Raw genomic sequence first — 21,709 nt, 5'->3', positions numbered from 1 at the left:
CACGCGCCCTGGCCAAGATCACAGGGCTTCCCTGTGAAATGAGCCTGTCGATGGGTATTTACTGAATTTCACTTCTGGGGAACTGTGGTTGTTGCCAGAAGACAGAATGGCCTTTCAAAAGGGAAAAGGGGCAGAGACACCTAAAAGACAACTTCTGATGCGGGAATCTTCGAAAAGCACCAAATGAATGCTACTGACATTCAGGTCAGGGGCTTAGAGAAAAGACCTCTTAACTTTTGAGTTTTCAGGGATAGCCAGAGAAGGCTCTGTGGGGGAGGTGGCCAACATTTTGGAGGAAAAACTAATTTCAAAGAATGTGAACATATTATTGGCAAAGAGGCACATGACAGATATTGAGTAGCTAGACTAAAGACGGGAAGGGACCAGTCAGTGAGAAGCAGATCTGTAGAGCAGGTGGGCAGTGGAAGAAGATGCTCTGCTTGTCTTTCCCATATGAGTGGTTTGTCCAAAATGTTGTAAATGATTATTTACACCGCTAGTGCTTCTTATGTGCTAGGCACATGCCAAGGGTTTTACCCAAGTTACCTCCTTTAATTCTTACTACAATTCTGTTAGGGGTGGATAACATAATTACCCTCACATTACAGAAAAGGACAACAGAGATTAAGTTGCCCAGGTCCCACAGGTAGTAAAGGTGGGACCAGGATTCATAACCACTGTTACGCCACCTCTATTAACAGACATTGCGTCAAGTAAGATCTACATCAGAACATCAATGCAGAAAACACAGAGAGGACACCTTTGGCATAAATATATTTTTGCAACTTAATATATATGTATTATAAACATATATGTAATGCCGAATCATTCTCTCAAAACATGAGGTGGTTTTGGGGAAGACGAGCCCTGAAGCTCGGGTGAGGATGACTGCTGCAGTCTCGAATCAGCTTTGGTATCCAGTTTATTTCCATATTTTGTTTTAGTTTCACAGGACTGAGAAAATCCTGAATCATACAGAAAAGGAATAGTGTGCTCACTTATATCCCTTTCTGTGAGCAAACAAGCTCAGACTTGAATTTTTTAAAAAGACTAACAGAACTACAAGCCTTCTAATCAACAGTGCGTTTACACAAAGTCCAAAAAACAAGAGACGGCAAAAACAGCTTTCCACCAGGGTCTGCACAAATAAGCCAGGTGTCCACAGGTAGTCTCCAAGAATGAAGATTTGGTCTCAAGCACATTGATTATGCTTTTAAAATTAATTTTGTGTGTGTGTGATTTTATACTTCCTCAATTTGAAGATACACCTTTCTTCACAGACAAGGGTTTACAACTCAAAATATATGAACATGTAACATATAGGATGTAGTAGGGGTCCCCCCCTTTCAAAACTATTATTAAGTTTTTAGTATATCTTCTAATCAATAATATATATCTTAGATTCAAGGAAGTATGACTGTTAAAATATATGTTTTAACTAAAAACAAAATGAAAGACCCTCCATGGAATGGGAAAAAATATCTGCAAATGATACAATTGGCAAGGGGTTAGTTTTTAAAGCACACAGATTATACAGCTCAATATAAAAAAATTTAATCAAAAAATGGACAGAAGATCTAGATAGGCATTTCTCCAAAGACATACGGATGGTCAACAGGCACGTGAAAAGATACTCAACATCACTAATTATTAGAGAAATGCCAATCAAAATTACAATGATTTGACCATCTCACACTGGTCAGAATGGCCATCATCAAAAGTTTACAAATAACAAATGCTGGAGAAGGTGCAGAGAAAAAGGAACCCTCCCACACTGTTGGTGGGAATGCAAATTGGTGCAGCCAATATGGAGAACAGTATGGAGGCTCCTTAAACAACTAAAAATAGAATTACCATATGATCTAGCAATTCCACTTCCAGAAAAAACAAAAACTCTAATTCTAAAAGATACATGCACCTCAATATTCACAGCAGCACTATTTACAATAGCCAAGACATGGAAGCAAACTAAGTGTACTTCAACTGATGAGTGGATAAAGATGTGGTATAGCACACACACACATACATAATGGAATATGACTCAGCCATAACAAAGGATGAAATAGTGCCATTGGCAGCAACATGAATGAACCTCATTCAGTTCAGTCGCTCAGTCGTGTATGACTCTGGGACTCCATGGGCTGCAGCATGCCAGCACTCCCTGTCCATCACCAACTCCTGGGGTTCACTCAAACCCATGTCCATTGAGTTGCTGATGCCATCCAACCATCTCATCCTCTGCCATCCCCTTCTCCTCCCGCCTTCAATCCTTCCCAGCATCAGGGTCTTTTCAAATGAGTCAGTTCTTCGCATCAGGTGGCCAAAGTATTGGAGTTTCAGCTTCAGCATCAGTCCTTCCAATGAATGTTCAGGACTGATTTCCTTTAGAATGGACTGGTTGGATCTCCTTGCTGTCGAAGGGACTCTCAAGAGTCTTCTCCAACACCACATTTAAAAAGCATCAATTCTTCAGCACTCAGCCTTCTTTATGGTCCAACTCTCACATCTATACATGACTACTGGAAAAACCATAGCTTCGACTATATGGACCCTTGCTGGCAAAGTAATGTCTCTGCTTTTTAATATGCTGTCTAGGTTGGTCATAACTTTTCTTCCAAGGAGCAAGCATCTTTTCATTTCATAGCTGCAAATTGCCAACATCCGCTGGATCATCAAAAAAGCAAGAGAGTTCCAGAAAAATATCTACTTCTGCTTTATTGACTACACCAAAGCTTTTGACTGTGTGGATCACAACAAATTGTGGAAAACTCTTCAAGAGATGGGAATACCAGACCACCTGACCTGCCTCTGAGAAATCTGTATGCAGGTCAGGAAGCAACAGTTAGAACTGGACATAGAACAACAGACTGGTTCCAAATTGGGAAATGAGTATGTCAAGGTTGTATATTGTCACCCTGCTTATTTAACTTATATGTAGAGTATATCATGTGAAATGCTGGGATGGATGAAGCACAAGCTAGAATCAAGATTGCCGGGAGATAAATCAATAACCTCAGATATGTAAATGACACCATCCTTATGGCACAAAGTGAGTAAGAACGAAAGAGCCTCTTGATGAAAGTGAAAGAGGAGAGTGAAAAAGTTGGCTTAAAACTCAACATTCAGAAAACTAAGATCATGGCATCTGGTCCCATCACTTCATGGCAAATAGATCGGGAAACAGTGGAAATAGAGAGAGACTTTATTTTGGATGAACCTAGAGATTACCACATTAAGAGATTATCGTACTAAGTAAAGTCAGACTGAGAAAGACAAATATTATATGATACACCTATATGTGGAATATAAATAATTGATAAAAATGAACTTATATGCAAAACAGACTCACAGAAAACAAACTTACAGTTACCAAAGGGGAAAGCAGGGGAGAGATAAATTAGGAATCTGGGAATAAGAGATACACACTACTATATAAGAAACAGACAAACAATAAGGATCTACTGGATAGCACAGGGAGCTATATCTAACTTATAATTTAAAAAGATATATAATTGAATCGCTTTGCTGCATACTGAGATACTGTAAATCAACTATACTTCAATTATTTTTTTAAAAATTTCAGATATTTTAAAACAAAATGAGACAATTCTGTGAAGCCACCAGAGTCCACCTACAGATCTCAGCTGACAAGGGCCTGATTCTGGGCCAAGGGCAGAGGCCTAGGGATGGGAGAGGAAGGAGGAGCCCAGCAAGCAGGGGGGGAGGGCAGCCAGCAAAGTGCCCTGGCATGCATGTGCGCTCAGCTGCTAAGTGATGCTCGACTCTTTGTGATGGACTGTAGCCCCTCAGGGCTCCTCTGTTCATGGCATTTTCCAGGCAAGAATACTGGAGTGGGTTGCCATTTCCTTCTGCAGGGGATCTTCCCTACTCAGTGACTGAACCTGAGTCTTCTGCTTGGCAGGCAGATTCTTTGCCACTGAGCCACCAGGGAAACTCTAAAGTGTCCTCAGTTCAGTTCAGTTGCTCAGTCATGTCCGACTCTTTGCGACCCCATGAATCGCAGCATGCCAGGCCTCCTTGTCCATCACCAACTCCCAGAGTTCACTCAAACTCACGTCCATCGAGTCAGTGATGCCATCCAGCCATCTCATCCTCTGTTGTCCCCTTTTCCTCCTGCCCCCAATCCCTCCCAGCATCAGGGTCTTTTCCAATGGGTCAACTCTTTGCATGAAGTGGCCAAAGTACTGGAGTTTCAGCTTTAGCGTCATTCCTTCCAAAGAAATCCCAGGGCTGATCTCCTTTAGAATGGACCGGTTGGATCTCCTTGCAGTGCAAGGGACTCTCAAGAGTCTTCTCCAACACCACAGTTCAAAAGCATCAATTCTTCGGCGCTGAGCTTTCTTTACAGTCCAACTCTGACATCCATACATGACCACTGGAAAAACCATCACCTTGACTAGACAGACCTTTGTTGGCAAAGTAATGCCTCTGCTTTTGAATACGCTATCTAGGTTGGTCATAACTTTCCTTCTAAGGAGTAAGTGTCTTTTAATTTCATGGCTGCAGTCACCATCTGCAGTGATTTTGGAGCCCAAAAAATAGTCTGTTTCCACAGAGAGAACGGAAATGGCAGTGGTTCTTATCCTCCTTCCTGAGAGCCCACTGTGTGTCCGTTAGTTTGTATTAGACAAATATTGATTAATGTAGGACCTCATGGAAACGCACATAGCGGGAGAGACAGGCTGAAGGCTTCTCTTCAGTAGGCCCCCACTATGCAGACCACCTCACACTCTCCCCGGGCTGAGTCATTACTGTCACACGGAACTGTCATTCTCAAACTTCACTGCAGCCTCAGAATCACAAGGTAGCATGTGAAAGCTGCCAAGTCGTTAGATCCAGGCAGAGCCTAGGAATCTGTAATTATATTAATTGCCCCTCAGCCGATTCTAAGATGGACCACACTCTGAGGGACACTGAAAGAAAGCACTCAATAAATACTTTTCTAGAGAATGATAAATTGAGGGAAAAATGAAGACAGACCATTTTGGCTTGCCTAGCGCCAGAGGCTGGCACTGTGCCATCCCTGTCTAGCTGGGATTCCATTAAGGATTTGGCCTCCAAGGGGGATCCAGTGGAAAGTACCTGAAACAGCCACTGAGTCACCAAGGCACCACCCCAGTTAATTTCTGCCCCGTAGTCCTCAGGCATGGGGTTGCCTCAGAACAGACAGATCATAGCCTAAGGCTGCATGACACACCAGGCACCTGAGGCCTCTGGCCAGGGATCAGAAATTAAACTGTGTATTAGAGTGGGCTCAAAGAAAGGCCAAGAGCCCTGAGCCAGCCTAATGGGTCCGCATAGACAAAAGATCTGGAGACTGGCCTGGTGCGTGGTGTGAAATCCAGGCGCCCGATCAGGAGGCAAACGTAGCATATTTGGAATCAACCCCAAACAGAAGGACATCTCTGGCTTGACAAATTATTAAGAAATCAAAATGGATATGAAAGAGTGGGAATAATTTCAGGGTGGAAGCAGCTCTGGATGGAAATATGTGTGAAGGAGAAAGAAAGAAAATCACAGGTTGCCCCACGCCCCGCCCCACAGAGGGAGCCAGGGACTGGAAATAGTGGACCCTGGACTCTGGCCCAGCGGGCAGGATGCAAGCGGAAGGCATTGGAGGGTTTAGAGAGAGGACAAGTGATTCAAACGAGAGCAGGCTGCCAAAGGCAGCAGCAGAAGCTACAAACATAAAAGTGTTTTTTTAAAAAGAGACACTCCGAGGAGGAAAACAAGATGACGGAGTACAATGCAAGTGAGGAAGGTGGGCGGGCCTGGTAGGTTTCAGTCCCTCAAAGTTCCCCAAGTCCACGCTCTGAATTGGGCTGAAGCAGGGCCAGGCGCCCAGGAGTGAAGTCTGGGAGGGCCCCCGAGGTGAGCCACACCTTCTGGTCACAGCTTACTCAGCACGTGTGTGTGCACACACACCCTTCCCTCCCCCACTCACTCACTCTCCCTCTGTTGGGGGCAGTTCAAGCACCAAATTAGAAATCAGAACATTTGGCTTTAAAACTCACTTCCTACTTCCTCCACGCAATGAGGCAGGCTTCTCAACTCATTCCACACACTGAATTTATCCATCAGATGCCAGAGTAACATTTGAAAAAGGGCCTATAATACATTGACTCCCTTTTCATTGTCTCTCCCCCACCTCTTTCCTTTCTTTGTTTTTCAGTCACTCAGTCGTGTCGCATTCTTTGAGACCCCATGGACTGCAGCATGCTCGCCAGGCTTTTCTGTCCTCCACTATCTCCCGGAGTTTGCAAAAACTCATGTCCACTGAGTGGGTGACACCATCCAACCATCTCGTCCTCTGTTGCCCCCTTCTCTTTCCTTCCTACCCAGGCCAAATTTCACTGCTCTGCTAAGGTCAGTCTCCTAATGCTCATTTCACTAGGCTCACCTGGCAAAACTACTCTGGTAAAAGTCAGCTCTGTACCTACTTCCTGCCTGAACCTCAGGGGCCAAAAGTGACCAGAGGAAAACACCGCACATTCACTGATCTCACCCTCACCCCAGCAACACAAACCCCAAGTGGGTCCCAAATGCAGCCCAGCAGTTACATCCCCACTCCACTCATTTCTTCATTCTCTGGAAAACTATCTCCACCTTCCCTCAAACTTTCAGTATTTCCCTTCTCCCACCCTCTGCTAAATGACCTGGCTTCCAATTTCACTGAGAAAATAGAAACAATAGAATTTCTACGAGCTCCCGCCACCCTACCCACATCATAGCCTCTGCAGCCTCCCTCCTAGGACTAACTATGAAGTTGGGCGCCAAGCATCCACCTGGGCTCTGCCGGGCTAGGAGCCCACCCCTTCTCACCTGCTTTAGAAGGCTGCTCCACCAACTGTCCTCTCTGTCCACCAGCAATGATTTTCGTCTTGAAAGATCATTCTCATAAGAAAGCAAATGGTATTTCATCTATCTTTCCCCTTTTCTCTGCTCCTCTTTCAACAAAACTCACCACAATGAATATGGCCATATTGCCAACCTTCTCTTAAACCTTCCCCAATCAGGCTTTTGCCCCTCCCACTGCCCTCTCCTGACCTCTGATGATTAATTCTTAGCACTTACTTAACCCATCCCTAGGCATCATTGGACTCAGCTGATCACTGCTACTTCCTCCTTTCTGCAACAATTTCCTCCCTTGGCCTCCAGGACACCATCCCTCCCCGACCCCCTTCACTGCTCCTTCTCAGTCTTCTCGCTGATAACTCCTTAACTCACCCACATCTCAACACTGGAACTCAGTTCTGGAACCTCTTCCCTATGGTTAGATATTCCCTTCCTTGATGGTTTATCCAGTCTTAAGGCTTTAAATACCATCTATTCACGGAAAACTCCCAATTTATATCTCCAGTCTAGGCTTCTACCCTAAATTCGTTCATCCAGCTCTCTCCTTACACCACCATTTAAGCATCACAAATTCCTCGTTCATGTCCCAACTCAATTCTTCATCTTCTTCCCAATCTACTTCACCCCTCAGCCTGCATGGGACAGGGAAAGACTAACTTCCAGGATATACTTATCAATCCCTTTGTGTATTAGACAAGTCATATGTGAACAGACACTGATGTCAGATTCCAAGTGTCATCTGTATTGGGTCCCACATTCCTGCAAGGACATGGGAACAGGGTCATGCAGACAAGGATGCAGAAAGAAAAACAGCCTATTCCAGAGCATGACTTACTGGTTACAGAAATCCACAAATCTTACCTACTGGATACCTTATCCTAAGTGAATTGGTACACCTTATCACTCTGACACCAGTAGATGGTGGTAGGTTCCTGGCCCCTATTTGTCAAGTGAGTTTTGAGTATGTTCTGTTCCCAGGGCATGTGGAGGAGGTGGTGATGAAAACTAAAGCAGAGATGAGTAGACACATTCTCCAGTCACATGGAAGTCAGCACCAAACACATTCTCTGTAGATACCATAAAATCAGAGAAGCTTCAGGAAGCTGAAGATGGCAGTTTTCCACCAACCCTCGGATATGGTTTTATTCTTTCAACATGCTTATGCATAACACACATAAGCTAAATGCCAATGGGGTAAAAGTGAGTAGCTGTTAACTATTCAGAAACTATTAACTATATGCAGGTGGGAGAAGGCAACTTAAAAGCGAGTCATAGGACCAAAGGACTTCTGAGAATGAGGGAGACTCTCCTCTTCTCACCAGAAGCCAGGGAAAGAGTATTTCCTTTCCAGGAAAGGAATTTGTGATAGCTATATGGTGATGTAAGGAGAGAGCTGGATAAATGAATTCAGAGTAGAAGTTTAAGCTGGAGACATAAATTTGGAATTTTCAGGGTATAGATCGTATTTAAAGTCCTAAGACTGAATAACCCATCTAAAAAATCTCTCCTGTGGCAGCACAGAGTGCTGAAGCAGTCGTAACAGATAAAGCTGGCATGTACCTGCAAAGTCAGAGAAAGAGCATGCCTCCAAGAACTATGCACATCTGCCTGAGTTATAGATACCAAGTGAGAAGAAAAATAGCTCTGTGAAAAACACAGATGAAATACAGATCAAAATACTGGACTTGGGACTTCCCTGGTGGTCCAGTGGCTAAAACTCTGCTCTCTCAATACAGGGGGCATTGGATTCAATCCCTGATCAGGGAACTAGATTCCACATGCCCCAGCTAAGACGTGGTACAGCCAAATAAATAAGTATTTCAAATAACCGGACTTGAAGAGCACATGTTGGAGTAATTGCAGACAGACTGGGAACCCTTATAGTCTGCATATTAGTCCTGATAACCACAAACAGCAGAGAACACAAAACCAGAGTCACAACAAAGAAACCCAACTCAGACCAGAATCAGCAGAAAGCGGGATCTGAGAGCCACATCTCTCATTCAGGTGAAGAAGGTTAGAAGTTAATCCTGGAACCACAGTCATATTTGCAGAGTGAACTGCACTGAGCCAAGAGAGAAGGCACTGTCCTGGAGAATGAACACCCATCCAGAATCAGTTCAGATCAGTTGCTCAGTGGTGTCCGACTTTTTGCGACCCCATCGACTGCAGCATGCCAGGCCTTCCTGTCTATCACCAGCTCCCAAAGCTTGCTCATTCTCATGTCCATCAAGTTGGTGATGTCATCCAACCATCTCACCCTCTGTCGCCCCCTTCTCCTCCTGCCCTCAATCTTTCCCAGCATCAAGGTCTTTTGTAATGAGTCAGTTCTTAGCATCAGGTGGCCGAAGTATTGGAGCTTCAGCTTCAACATCAGTCCTTCCAATGAATATTCAGGACTGATTTCCTTTAGGATGGACTGGTTTGATCTCCTTGCAGTCCAAGGGATTCTCAAGAGTCGTCTCCAGATTAGGAGACATGAAACAAATTAGACCAGTAAGAAGAGGGGAGAGTCTGCAAGTGGCAGAGACCTTTGCAGAGATAGTCAAAACAGGGAGAAGCAGCCAATGGAACCATAGACTGCTTTGCATCTTTCTACCACAAGAGGGAGGGAAGCCAAGAATACAGTTGGAGGGTGACCAAACCAACTTTAAATTCTGGGAGACTACATGGAGCTCAGCACGCAGGACTCCAGGTTGCCCTGACAATGGGAACTCTCCCCCACCCTTACAATCAAGCAGGATTATGAGAAAGGCAACATGCAAATGAAGCTAACCAAAATCAATGGCGGGGCCACACAGGTCACAGGAAGTGTTTAGGAAGGGTTTGTGCAGCAGAAAAGGAATGCTAACACCAGGGAAGCATTTACAGTATACAGAAAAAGGTTAAACTGAATCCACACATTTGAGAGAGCTTCTGTATACAGTGTTAACCTGAAGGCACTCCTAATGGTTCAAGCATAACTGGTGCCAATAAATCTTACGTATTTGTTGTGACCATTAAATAGAGGAGACATTGGAATGGGAAAAAGGGACTCCCTTTTCTTTGCGGCCTTTGTGAGGAAATATGGCAGCTAGGTGAATTGGGCCTTTCCAGAATGAGTGGTAGAAAGGGAAGTCAACCAGTTACATCTGCAACCTCTGAACAGTGGTGATAATAAAAGGCACCATGGCTGATTTTCCTCTATGATGAAACATACATACATGCATGTATTCAGAGTAGGGGCTTCCCAGGTAGCCCTAGTGGTAAAGAACCCACCTGCCAACGCAGGAGACATAAGAGAGCTGGGTTCAATCCCTGGGTTGGGAAGATTCCTTGGAGGAGGGCATGGCAACCCACTCCAGTATTCTTGCCTGGAGAATCCCATGGACAGAGGAGCCTGGCGGGCTACAGTCCATGGGATTGCAAAGAGGCAGACATGACTGAAGGGACTTAGCATTCACACAAGGCAACTTAGTCGTTCACAGTTAATCCAATAGTGTGTAACCAGTTCTAATACATATGTAAAACTTTTCATTTACAAAATCTTAAGTTAAAATTAAGAGAAGAAAATAAATACTCAGGTATTGTTGGCATGGGCTACCAGAATCTCTGCAATTTTTCAGCCAAGATCCTAGGTGCCTCTGATCTCATACTCTTAATGGGCATGAACAGGAGAGGAGTGGTAGGTGAATTAGTCTCCACTGTTTAAATGTTCTTTTCCCCATATCCTAGATCCTTTTAAAAATTTATTCTTTAATTGTAGGAAAATTGTTTTATAATGTTGTGTTAGTGTCTGCTGTACAACAAATCAGCCATAATTATATATCACCTCCCTCTTGAGCCTTCCTCCCCTCCCCGTATCCCACACATTGAGGTCATCACAGAGCACCAGGCTGGGATTCCAGTGTTACACAACAACTTCTCATCAGCTACCTATTTCACTCATGGTGGTATATATAGGTCGAAGTTATTTTCTCCATTCATCCCATTCTCTCCTTCCCCTATTGTTTCCACAAGTTCTGAATCCCCTTTCTGGTCCAAGCTGAACAGTTGAATTTGGGTAAATTAACAGTGTTAAAAAAACAAGACAATAGGTCCAAAACAGAGTCACTTGTACTAAGCGCCATGTCACCAAATCAGAACTTCATCACAGTGCTAGTGTTACAGTGTTAGCCTCTCCCACAAATGGGCTCTTAAACCAGGCCATCAGGAATCACCCGGCCAGTGTGAATGAGATCATCTGCCTGATAAAACCCTGCCATCCCCTAAAGCAGCGGTTCCCAACATTTTTGGCACCAGAGACCAGTTTGGTGAAGACAATTTTTCCCCAGGCTGGGGCTGGCGGTAGGGTGGTTAGGGGGTGATTCAAGTACACTACATTTAGTGTGCACTTTGTTTCTCTTATTATTACATAAGGTCCCCCTGAGATCATCAGGCATTAGATCCTAGAGGCTGGGGACCCCTGCCTTAAAGGAAAGTGACCTTGCCACAACCAATCCACTTCTTACTAACTTCCTGGTCCAGTGCCCTTCTGCCTATAAAAGCCTTTCATTTTGTATAGCTCCTCAGTGCTCCCTTCCAGATGTGAGATGGGATGCTGCCTCATTCATGAATGGTTGAATAATGTCAATAACACCTTTAAAATTCACTCTGTTGAATTTCTTTTTTAAACAAAAGTGTATGATGTGATTCCACCATATATTGTAAGCCCCACGGCCACCAGTATGAAGACACCTGGCTCTGAACCTTCCTCCTAACAGAAGACAATCCTAACTCCAGGATGTGTGTCCAGTTCCTATAAGAGACTCCACCTGGGCCATGCTTCACACCCCAGTTCCCTGCTCAAGGGAAGCTGGACTTGGCTGACTTCCTCTCTTCCTGGGGAGCCAGACTTTGTCCTTGCTCTACTGGCTTAAAATGGGGTGCCTTTCCCATCCAACTTCTCCTGAATCAAGGGGTGGTTATTAGCCTCACTATGGCCATCATCTCTGCCTGTGGGCTCTTGGCTCCATGCCCACCCCCTAGATCCAAAGCTTTGGAAAGTGACATCATTTCAAAGAGGCATGAGTTCATTCTGCCCAACGAGCAGCCAGCCACTTTTTGGAAGCCATTCCTACAGCTCAATGAGTTCTCTCAAGCCTGGATCCAGCCCCAGGGAGAGCAGGAGGCCTTCAGTAAGCTGAAGTTCAATGACTGATGGCCTGGAAGTCAGAGGTACTGTGTGTCTGAGGTCCTGGGAGCCCACGCAATGAAAGGTTTCAGAGGATCTGCTGTCTGACCTCTTCTCCCTGCTTCCTCGGTAGAGCACACCTAGACAGGACAGCAAGTTCACTGTCTCTGTGTGACCTCCATACCTATGCTGGACAGACAACCAGAGAGAGGCTGGCATCTGAAGAGAGCACCAGGAGCACAGAGCTCATGGGCACTTTTTCTGTTTCCCCAGTGCCTAGCCCAGTGCCTGACACATCACAGATGTTCACAAACACATGTTGAAAAAATGAATGAATGAATGAAAAAGGAACTAAACCACGTAATGAGTGACTCCTGCTTATCTCAGTACCTTCTGAGTCTTGGCCCTGGAGGACCAATAGATCTCGCCTGTATCTTCAAATGCAACACTCCTGCTTTTGGGCTCTCAGTGCATTTATCACATCACTTAGGTGAGTCTGCACACATAATTGAAAGCCATCCTGCCCAAAGCCCCACAAATGATACCAGCCACTGCAGAGCCCAGTGCTGTCATTTCCAGAGGCGCCTGGTTAATCGGAGTGACATGGCCTCAAGACAACCTTCACATCTCAAATGAGGAGTGACTGGCCTCATCAACCTTGTCTCCCTTCTCTCCTCCCTGCCACCCCCACAACTGGTAAGAATCCCAGAGTGTTCTCAAGGTTTTTCTAGGTCACACATAACCCCTGGGCTTGCCAGGCATACGCTGATCCTTGGGGCTTCTTCACACCTCTCCCAGATGCTTGGTGTGAACAGCCTGCAGCTCTTTTCTGCAAAGCCCCACCTGCCTTGCTCATGTGGCACAGGGATGGGTCCAAGTTAATGATGGACATTTACTAAGCACCTACTTGTATGGGCCTTATGCAGACCCTGGCTCTTTCTCCATGAGTCTCTCATGAGACAGCATTTCTTTTCCTTCCAGTACAGATAATGTCCTGAAGTCATTCTAAAGGGGGCTTTTTGTAAATGACCCCATGTCCCATCCATTAAGTTTATGTGTATAGAAGAATCAGGTTAGAAGGAATCTGATGGTGCCTTAGGGTAAAGAAGCCTTGGGGAGGGCAAGTGAGATAATGATTGCTCCAATGATATGCCCTAGGGTGGGATGGCTGGGAGGCATAGGAGAGTACAGACCTTTATGAACATCTGTTTACAAAGACAATTTGCTCAAATTGCTTTGCCTCCCTAGGCTCCCCTAAGCATCAAACCACACAACTCCCTACTCCTTCATTTTAGAACTTAGACTCTGCACTATACCTTTCATAACTTATTAAGATCAGACTCTGGGAGGTAAAAGAGACTTCAGTAGTCACCCTAACTTCTGTCCTCATGCAAGGATCCCCAAACATCCCAAACAGGCAGCTAGACACCCTTGTCTTATGCATCAGCTTAGATCCTTCCCAATGTGGCTGATCATAGGAATCCCCAGAAGTGCATGTCAAACATATAGCTCAGCTCACCAATACCACATGAAATCAAATCTCCAAATGGCCTGTGAATCAGAATTTTTAATAAGCATCCCTAGTGAATCTTACAACTAAGCGTGTTTCTTACATGCATGTAATGCAATGTTTCTTGAGATTGACTACATATTAGAATCAGCTAGGAAGCTTCAAAAAAAAAAAAATCAAGGACAGGTCTTTACCCCTAGCTATTCCTACTTAATTAGTCTGGAGTACAGCCCAGGCAGCATAAATTTTTAAAGCTCCCTCCCAACTGATTCCAATGGACAGCCAAGATTGAGATCTACTGGAATATCTTTCCAGACCAATGGTAAGTTCTTTAAAGACAGCAACCAAGAAATCTGTAACTCTTGGTACCCCTTACTTACCTCAGAATCCTACCACCACGTCAAACCAGTAGCAAAACATACTCTATAATGGCTGAGCTGATCTGATTTAACTAGCATTGTTCACCCACCAAATATGGCATGTAATTTCCTAACTCTATTAAGAAGCCGTGTGCTTAGCAAGAGGCCAAAAACAGAGGCATAGAAACTTCTAAGTCTTACCATGGTTGAGTCCACACACACACATGCACACCCCCATACACATTTCCAATCTTCCCTTTCCCCCGGCTAACCAACCCCAACCAAGCCAGGAGCCTGATTCCATGATCTTTCCCTTCTGCTCGAGCCCCTCGCCAGCTCTACTCACATTGTACAGCACGGTGGTCCACCCTTCCATGGTGATGCACTGGAAGACAGTCAGCACAGCGAAAAGGATGTTATCAAACTGGGTGATCCCATCATTGGGGCCGATCCAGTCCCGGCATTCATAACCAGCTGGGCAGCCCTGCACGCCACATGGGTGAGGTGGGTCAAATCCTTCTAGAATACCTGCAGACACATTTGGAGGGTGGGGGATAAACCATGCAATGCTTCGCATGAGCTGAAAATAACCCCAGGAGACCACAAGCATGCATTTCTATCTCCCACAAGAGGGTTTATCCTCTTTGTCTCCAGCTCCTACCCATCTCTGGCATCACTACACCTCACAGCTCACAAACTGTAGCATGTTCAACCCAGTGTTTCCCAAGCTGCTCTGGAAACGAAGCCTCCTCCACATATCCCCCCACCCCCACTTTCTGCAGGTCACATCTTCTACCATCTCCTGAGCCCCACAGGAATTTACAGGATTGGTATCACCCAGAAAGGTTTGAGCTGAAGGCAAAATCTTAACTGATTTTCTATCTTTAGACTCCAGAATAGCCCCTCAGTTGTTTCTGGGTTCCCTGGGAGCAATTATAAACTACAGTCCCTTTCGTGGGTCTTAACTCCTTGTTTTTTGTTTTTTTTTTTTTTGGCCCAAATTCCTCATTTGGAATAAGACAAAAATTAAAACAAATCCAACATGGACAGTGTCCTTTAAAGATTGTTTTCATAAAACCATCATGCCTGATTGGGCTCATTTAACCTCTCCCCATCATCCTTCCTCCTAAAGCACTCTACTCAACTTGAACAAACAAGATACAGAGACAAGAATGTAAGATCTTGTCAGTCGGTTCAGTCGCTCAGTCGTGTCCGACTCTTTGCGACCTCATGAATTGCAGCACGCCAGGCCTCCCTGTCCATCACCAGCTCCCGGAGTTCACTCAAACTCATGTCCATCGAGTCGGTGATGCCATCCAGCCATCTCATCCTCTGTCATCCCCTTCTCCCCCTGCCTCCAATCCCTCCCAGCATCAGAGTCTTTTCCAATGAGTCAACTCTTCACATCAGGTGGCCAAAGTATTGGGGTTTCAGCTTTAGCATCAGTCCTTCCAATGAACACCCAGGACTGATCTCCTTTAGGATGGACTGGTTGGACCTCCTTGCAGTCCAAGGGACTCTCAAGAGTCTTTTCCAATACCACAGTTCAAAAGCATCAATTCTTCGGCGGTACACCTCAGTCATTTAACCACTGCCAAGTCATGCTCAGAACTTCCTCAGTTCTTCCACACTATGCATGGATGACAGCAGAAGAGGGGAATGTCATGAGCTTGAGCATGGAGGGAAAACATTCCCAAGATCTGAAGGGCCCCAGTTCTGACTTCAGACTCCTGAGGTCTTTCTGGCTGTGGGCCAAAGGGTCCCCTGTACAAAGGGTAATTTTTCAGGCAAATGGTTTTTGACATGCCTTCTGATAGCCTTCTACCGAGGAATGGGGCAGCTGAGACCTTCTATTTGAAACAGACTATAAACCTAAGAGGTTATTTGCTTTGCAATATCAGTGTGCAATGGGGATCTTTAGGCTGGTTGTACCTCATAAAGCTGATGACTAGGAAGCCTCTGCTTCTAATTCTAGGGTTGGGATAGGACATACTTTGTTTTCCAATTAGTCTCCAAATGCCCTGAAATTACCCCCATGACCATAGGAGAGAGGAAGGGAAGAAGGAGAAGCCAGCAAATAGCGACCCTACCTGAATTATTCATGAAGCAGGCTCGGTGCAACTTTCCACTGTAGAACTCCAAGCCGATGATAGCAAACATCAGGATGGCAAAGAAGAGCAGAAGGCCAATCTGCAGGAGAGGCACCATGGCCTTCATGATGGACTTCAACACAATCTGTAGGCCTGGAAGGAAAGAAAGAGAATGATGAACAGAGCCCTCACTTGGCAGCCCCTGACAGGGCAGGCTGTATACCCTCTCCTAGGAGAAAGGGCCAAGTCTTTGAGGGAAAAGGACCACTGGCCCTGAGATGAGAAAATGATTCACAAAGGGACAACCAAGACACATCAAGCCAAAGGCTGCCATCACATCCTCCCCTGAGGAATCAACCCCTTGCTCCTCTTCACTTATTCCCTGATCACTCACATGCCTATTACCCTTCCCTTATTCATTTCACTCACATTGTCTTCTGGATTCTTCTTACAGATGAAACCTACTAGAATGTGTTTCTTTCCCAAAGGGAATTAGGCCTTGTCTTACTAGGTTGTAAGTCTGGAAGAACAAGGACAAAGTTCACCTTCCCCATGACTCTTATCTCAGACCCAGCTCTCCCATTCATTGTCCTAGAAGCACAATTACTACAACCACTATTCATAAAATACTGTATCCTTGGACCCAAAACTTGCACTTCTAGGATTCTAGTCTAAGAAAATAATCAGAGATCTGAATAATATTTAAGTCAAAAGACATTGTTACCATGCTATTTCTATTTAGGACAAAAGAGAAAGAAAGAAAAAAGCTGGAAATAACCTAAATGAATAGTAACGTAGAAAGGACTACCCAAGTCATGGATGGTATAAGAAAGAATATAAGACAGATTTCAAAGTCATATTTTTGAAGAATTATTAGTGTCAGGAAAATCAAATGTGCATGATGGGATCCAAAATCAAAAATACAGTATGATCCCACATACATTAAAATGCACAAGAAAAAAAATGAATGAAAAAATATGCTAAAATGTTAACAAAATTGATTTCTGAGTGACAGGATAATGGGTACTCTTCATTTTCAATTTTGTATTGTTTCCTTTCCACATTTTCTGTAAAGATCTTTCATTATCTTTTAAATGCGAAAAAATTTGCTAAATTTTAAAATGGAAGATAATGCCAGATTGCTGCAGGTCCTCTATTTATTACTGCAGGGGCTTCCTCTCTGGGGAAATTACTTCTTGCTTATCCCTGGATCTGGTTGAGGACACAACAGTAAAGCTCTTAGCAGAAGAGGAAGAGGAAGATGGGTGCTCACTAGGTATCCCCGACACGAGCTTCAGGGGCCTCAGGACACGCACGGCCCGGAGGGTCCTCAGGTCCACATGGGTGTTGAAGTGGGTTCCCGCAGTAGCCAGGATGCTGCAGATGGAGACACAGAGGGTCAAGGTTACCACAGTTCGGCTTTCTCCCCTAGCTCAACGGTGGGTGGGGGCGGGGGAAGCCGGGTTAGAGAAGGATCAGCCTGGAAAGCACACAGAGCTGATGCCAGCTGCGTGTGGGCGCACCTGAGCTTGGGTGAATCACCAGTGATTCCAAGCGAGATTAAATTTAGTCGCATCAGGGTTTCACTTTGCAAAGGAGGAAAACTGATCATCACATTGGAATCTTAGTTTCAAGTCATTAGTAAAACATGAGGTCCCCAGCATCTGTCTCATTCCTGTCCCAAAACCATGTTCCCAACCCTCCTCTGACTCTTACCAATTACCTTCCCCTCTTTCCAGACCCTGATGCTGGGACAGATTGAAGGCAAAAGGAGAAGGGGGTGGCACAGGATGAGATGGTTAGATAGCATCACCGACTCAATGAACATGAATTTGAGCAAACTCTAGGAGATAGGGGAGGACAGAGGAGCCTGGCGTGCTGCAGTCCACAGGGCTGCAAAGAGTCAGACACGACTTCGCAACTGAATAACAGCAACTTTCCAATCTATCAAAGCCCTCACATTTTTTCTTTAAAATTTTCTTAGATTTCTCTGTTTCCTATCTCCTTAAGGAAATTTTTCTGGATTAACTGCAGTAAAGAAGTAACTCATTCTTCTTTACCTTGACACTTAGAATTTTTACCAAACAAAATCAATCATACTGATGTTTATACTTAGGGAATAGCATCACTGGTCCCCATAGAGTATTTTTATAATTGCCCCCAAATCACTGCCTGAGCTGGATTTGGTTTCTTTGTTTCCACTTTTCTACTTCCACCCATATGCAGAAACAGACACACACAAAACAAAAATCCATAACAATCCTATTAGATTGTGTACACCAAGTACCTTGTCTTGAGGAGACAATTTATTTCATATAATCCCATGACACTGCAGGCACTTTGGAGAGACAAAGACACTTCAGTATTTATGACAGACACAGCAGAAGACTAAGAATCAGAAGAACTGGGATTCAGTCCTGACTCATGCACTTGAGAGCTGGGTGCCCTGAGGCCAGTCAATCTCTATGAGGCTCACTACCCTCATGTACAAACTGGGGGAGTACCATGGCCTACTTACAAAAATAAATGGCACTGAATATTATGAGTGTTCTCTAAACTAAGAATCTTCCCTGGTGGCTCAGACAGTAAAAGTGTCTGCCTACAATGCAGGAGACCTGGGTTCAATCCCTGGGTTGGGAAGATCCCCTGGAGAAGGAAATGGCACCCCACTCCAGTATTCTATCCTGGAAAATCCCATGGATGGAGAAGCCTGGTAGGCTACAATCCATGGGGTCACAAAGAGTCGGACACGACTGAGCAACTTCACTTTCACTTTTCACTTTCATGCATTGGAGAAGGAAATGGCAACCCACTCCAGTGTTCTTGCCTGGAGAGTCCCAGAGATGGCGGAGCCTGGTGGGCTGCCGTCTATGGGGTCGCACAGAGTCGGACACGACTGAAGTGACTTAGCAACAGCAGTCAGTGCTCCTTGTATGCTGCTGCTGCTGCTAAGTTGCTTCAGTCATGTCCGACTCTGTACGACCCCATAGATGGCAGCCCACCAGGCTCCCCTGTCCTTGGGACTCTCCAGGCAAGAACACGGGAGTGGATTGCCATTTCCTTCTCCAATGCAAGAAAGTGAAAGGTGAGAGCGAAGTCGCTCAGTCGTGTCTGACTCTTCACGACCCCTTGGACTGTAGCCTCCTCCGTCCATGGGATTTTCCAGGCAAGAGTACTGGAGTGGGGTGCCATTGCCTTCTCCTTGTATAGGATAGTTCTTTTTCTTCCTTACAACTTCCAGGACAATTTCAGCTATATGGAACTACTGGGGAATGAGTCATTCAGAAAACTGACTTTCCTATACAGTAAAAGGGTGGCAAGAATGGTTTATTTCATTTAATTATTTTCGGTGGAATCTCTCCAAAATATTTCAAGGACTGAAGAAGATACCTTGAAGTTCCTTTAATATGTGAACAAAAGGCTTATGTTGTATTACCTTGAGAATGCACAAATGAGATCAACAGGCACAAATTACACAGATCCAGATTATAATCACGAGTAGTAACTTTGAAACAAGTAGTGCTAGCCAACAAGTGGGCTGCTTTATGTGGTAATGACTTCCTAACATTAAAAGTATTCAAGGACAGAGCAGAAGAAGCCTCTTAATGAAGGAAAGAGGGTTCCAACATTGGGTTGAAGGTTATTTAAATAGCCAATAGAGATTTCTTTTAAGATTCTATAACTATGTTGATTCAATCTCAAAATAAGAACTAGAAAGAAAGCTTAGTCTTGAAAGCATCTTAGGAGCTAGGCAAGCTTCACACATTTTCTCTGTCTTTTCCAACCCAAACGTCCATCAGCTTATCTGAAAATAAGGAGCTTTTGATTCTATCTTCCAAAGCAAAAGAGAGATACTAAGCAGGGGATTAATGCAATTTCTAATAAGTAGGAAAAAAAAAAAAACCTAGAGAGAGAATAAGGAGAAACATGGAAAATAGAACTGAAAATCAGGACAGAAGTTTTAAAAAAAATGAAAGGAGAGAAAGAGAAGCTTCAGGGATAGGTATAGTTACAGAGAATCAGAACCCCATGAAAATGGGGTCAATGCTCCCCTGATCCTGCTCACAGGGAAAGCCCACTGTGCTCACAGGGAAAGCCCACTGTACTCTCAGTCTCTGGAGGGGCACACATGGAGGCTGCTTTCCCTCTGGTTTGCTGTCTTACAAACACAGTGAGTAATCTGCCCCATTCAGAAACTAGGATTCTGTTTCCTAGGATACCCAGATACACACGAGATGCCCTTTCACATCATAAGAAAGGCCACTGAAAATGAATGTCTCCTCCCCAACTCTGAGGTGAACAAGGGACATGTTGGAACATGGAGGTAGGAAATCAAGGACACTCTTAAAAGGCAAGAAGGCACAGGTATAGAAAGGAAGAAAAAGTGGCAGAGGGAAAGGAGAATGGGAGGATGGGGGTGGTGAGCAGTCGAGGAACACGTGGAGGTGAAAGCAAGAAAGGCGATGAGAAGAAATAAGAGCTGGTGGAGAAGCAGCCATCAGAGAAACAGGGATGATGACGTAGGAAAGGGGAGAAAAGTAAAGCTAACATCAAAGGGAGAAGCAGCCAGCCATGAGACATGTCTAGGCCCTCTTTACCGAGTGCAGCCCTTGGCTGAACCAACCTCTCCCCAGGCCTCCAAAACCCTTCATTCTTCAGGCAAGGTCGGTCACCTGTGGACCTGTGCCCCCCTGGCCCTTGAAACTTTCTTCTCTTTCATCCAGTGCAGGAGGGCTTTCAACTGAACCTCTGGCTGATGCACGTTTGCCACTGGCTTTCTCCCAGTATTCAAACCATCCTTGAGGGCAGGGAGCACAATCTGGGTCCCCCATCCATCTGTTAGAAACAACAGCGATGGGCTCCAGAAGATAACTAAGGAAAAGGGCCCTATTCTGAACTCCCACAAAATTCTGTCCCCACCACTGCCACTGTCCTTACCACATCCTAGAGGAAGCCTCTTTTTTCCTCACCTGCCTCCCCTCTGAGATCCAGAATACCTCAGCTGGAGACACTGTCTTCCTCATCTCAACATGTCCAACACCCAGCCCAGGGTCTAGCAAGGAAAACGTGCTCAATAAATGCTCAAGGAATTGAACTGCACTGAGGAAATCAATAACCGTGTTAAAACTGAGATCAAATGAACAGAAATACCACAGAAACCCTAGAAGTTATCAATGCAGAGATCAGAGCCAGTTTGCTACACAAACCTGTGCCTGTTTGAGCATACAGGAGGGCACTGGAAATCTGTCCTCAAGCATTTTAAAGTCTAATGACAAGCTTCCAATGTACTGCTAAGACGCCTTGCTCTTAAACAGACCCCACAGGACAGGATCGGCCCGGCCCTCAGTGGGAGAGTCAGAGATGGAGGACACCAAGGAGGAAGACTCAAAATTCAAAGACCTGTCTTTTAGCAAAACCCAAGTTCTGAAGGTTATTCAGCTCAACTCTGAGCCTCATCCAGAGGAGGCCTACGCGAGAGGCTCCAGGAAATTTGAACCATAGGAAAAACGTCCTGGCCCTCAGTCTAGCGGAAGGAGACCCACAGAAATGTACTGACTATAATTCGCCGCAGAGAGTGTCGTGACACAGGTGTTTATAAAGCACCATGAGAACAGGTAACTGCGGTGACCAATACAGAGCTTACCATCTGTGAGCACTTTCCAATATGTTATCTCATTAAATCCTCCAAAATATCCTGATGTTACTATCCACTCCATTTCAC

The 21,709-nt window shown here is 44.9% G+C and overlaps 1 protein-coding gene across 1 annotated transcript in view; it reads right to left on the bottom strand.

Moving 5' to 3' along the window:
- LOC138415852 (voltage-dependent R-type calcium channel subunit alpha-1E) overlaps positions 1-21,709 on the bottom strand; it is a 305,764-nt gene that overhangs the window by 213,693 nt on the left and 70,362 nt on the right. Inside the window, exons 3-5 of the mRNA XM_069544395.1 lie at positions 17,261-17,364; positions 15,988-16,140; positions 14,244-14,425 (exon numbers count right to left, since the gene is read on the bottom strand). Of these exons, the coding sequence (XP_069400496.1) occupies positions 14,244-14,425; positions 15,988-16,140; positions 17,261-17,364 (439 nt within the window). The remainder of the gene's footprint in view (positions 1-14,243; positions 14,426-15,987; positions 16,141-17,260; positions 17,365-21,709) is intronic.

The sequence above is a fragment of the Ovis canadensis genome, chromosome 12, assembly GCF_042477335.2.
Source record: "Ovis canadensis isolate MfBH-ARS-UI-01 breed Bighorn chromosome 12, ARS-UI_OviCan_v2, whole genome shotgun sequence".
Taxonomy (NCBI): Eukaryota; Metazoa; Chordata; class Mammalia; order Artiodactyla; family Bovidae; genus Ovis; species Ovis canadensis.
Note: the sequence above shows the minus strand (reverse complement) of the source record. Positions and strands in the feature narration are given on the sequence as shown.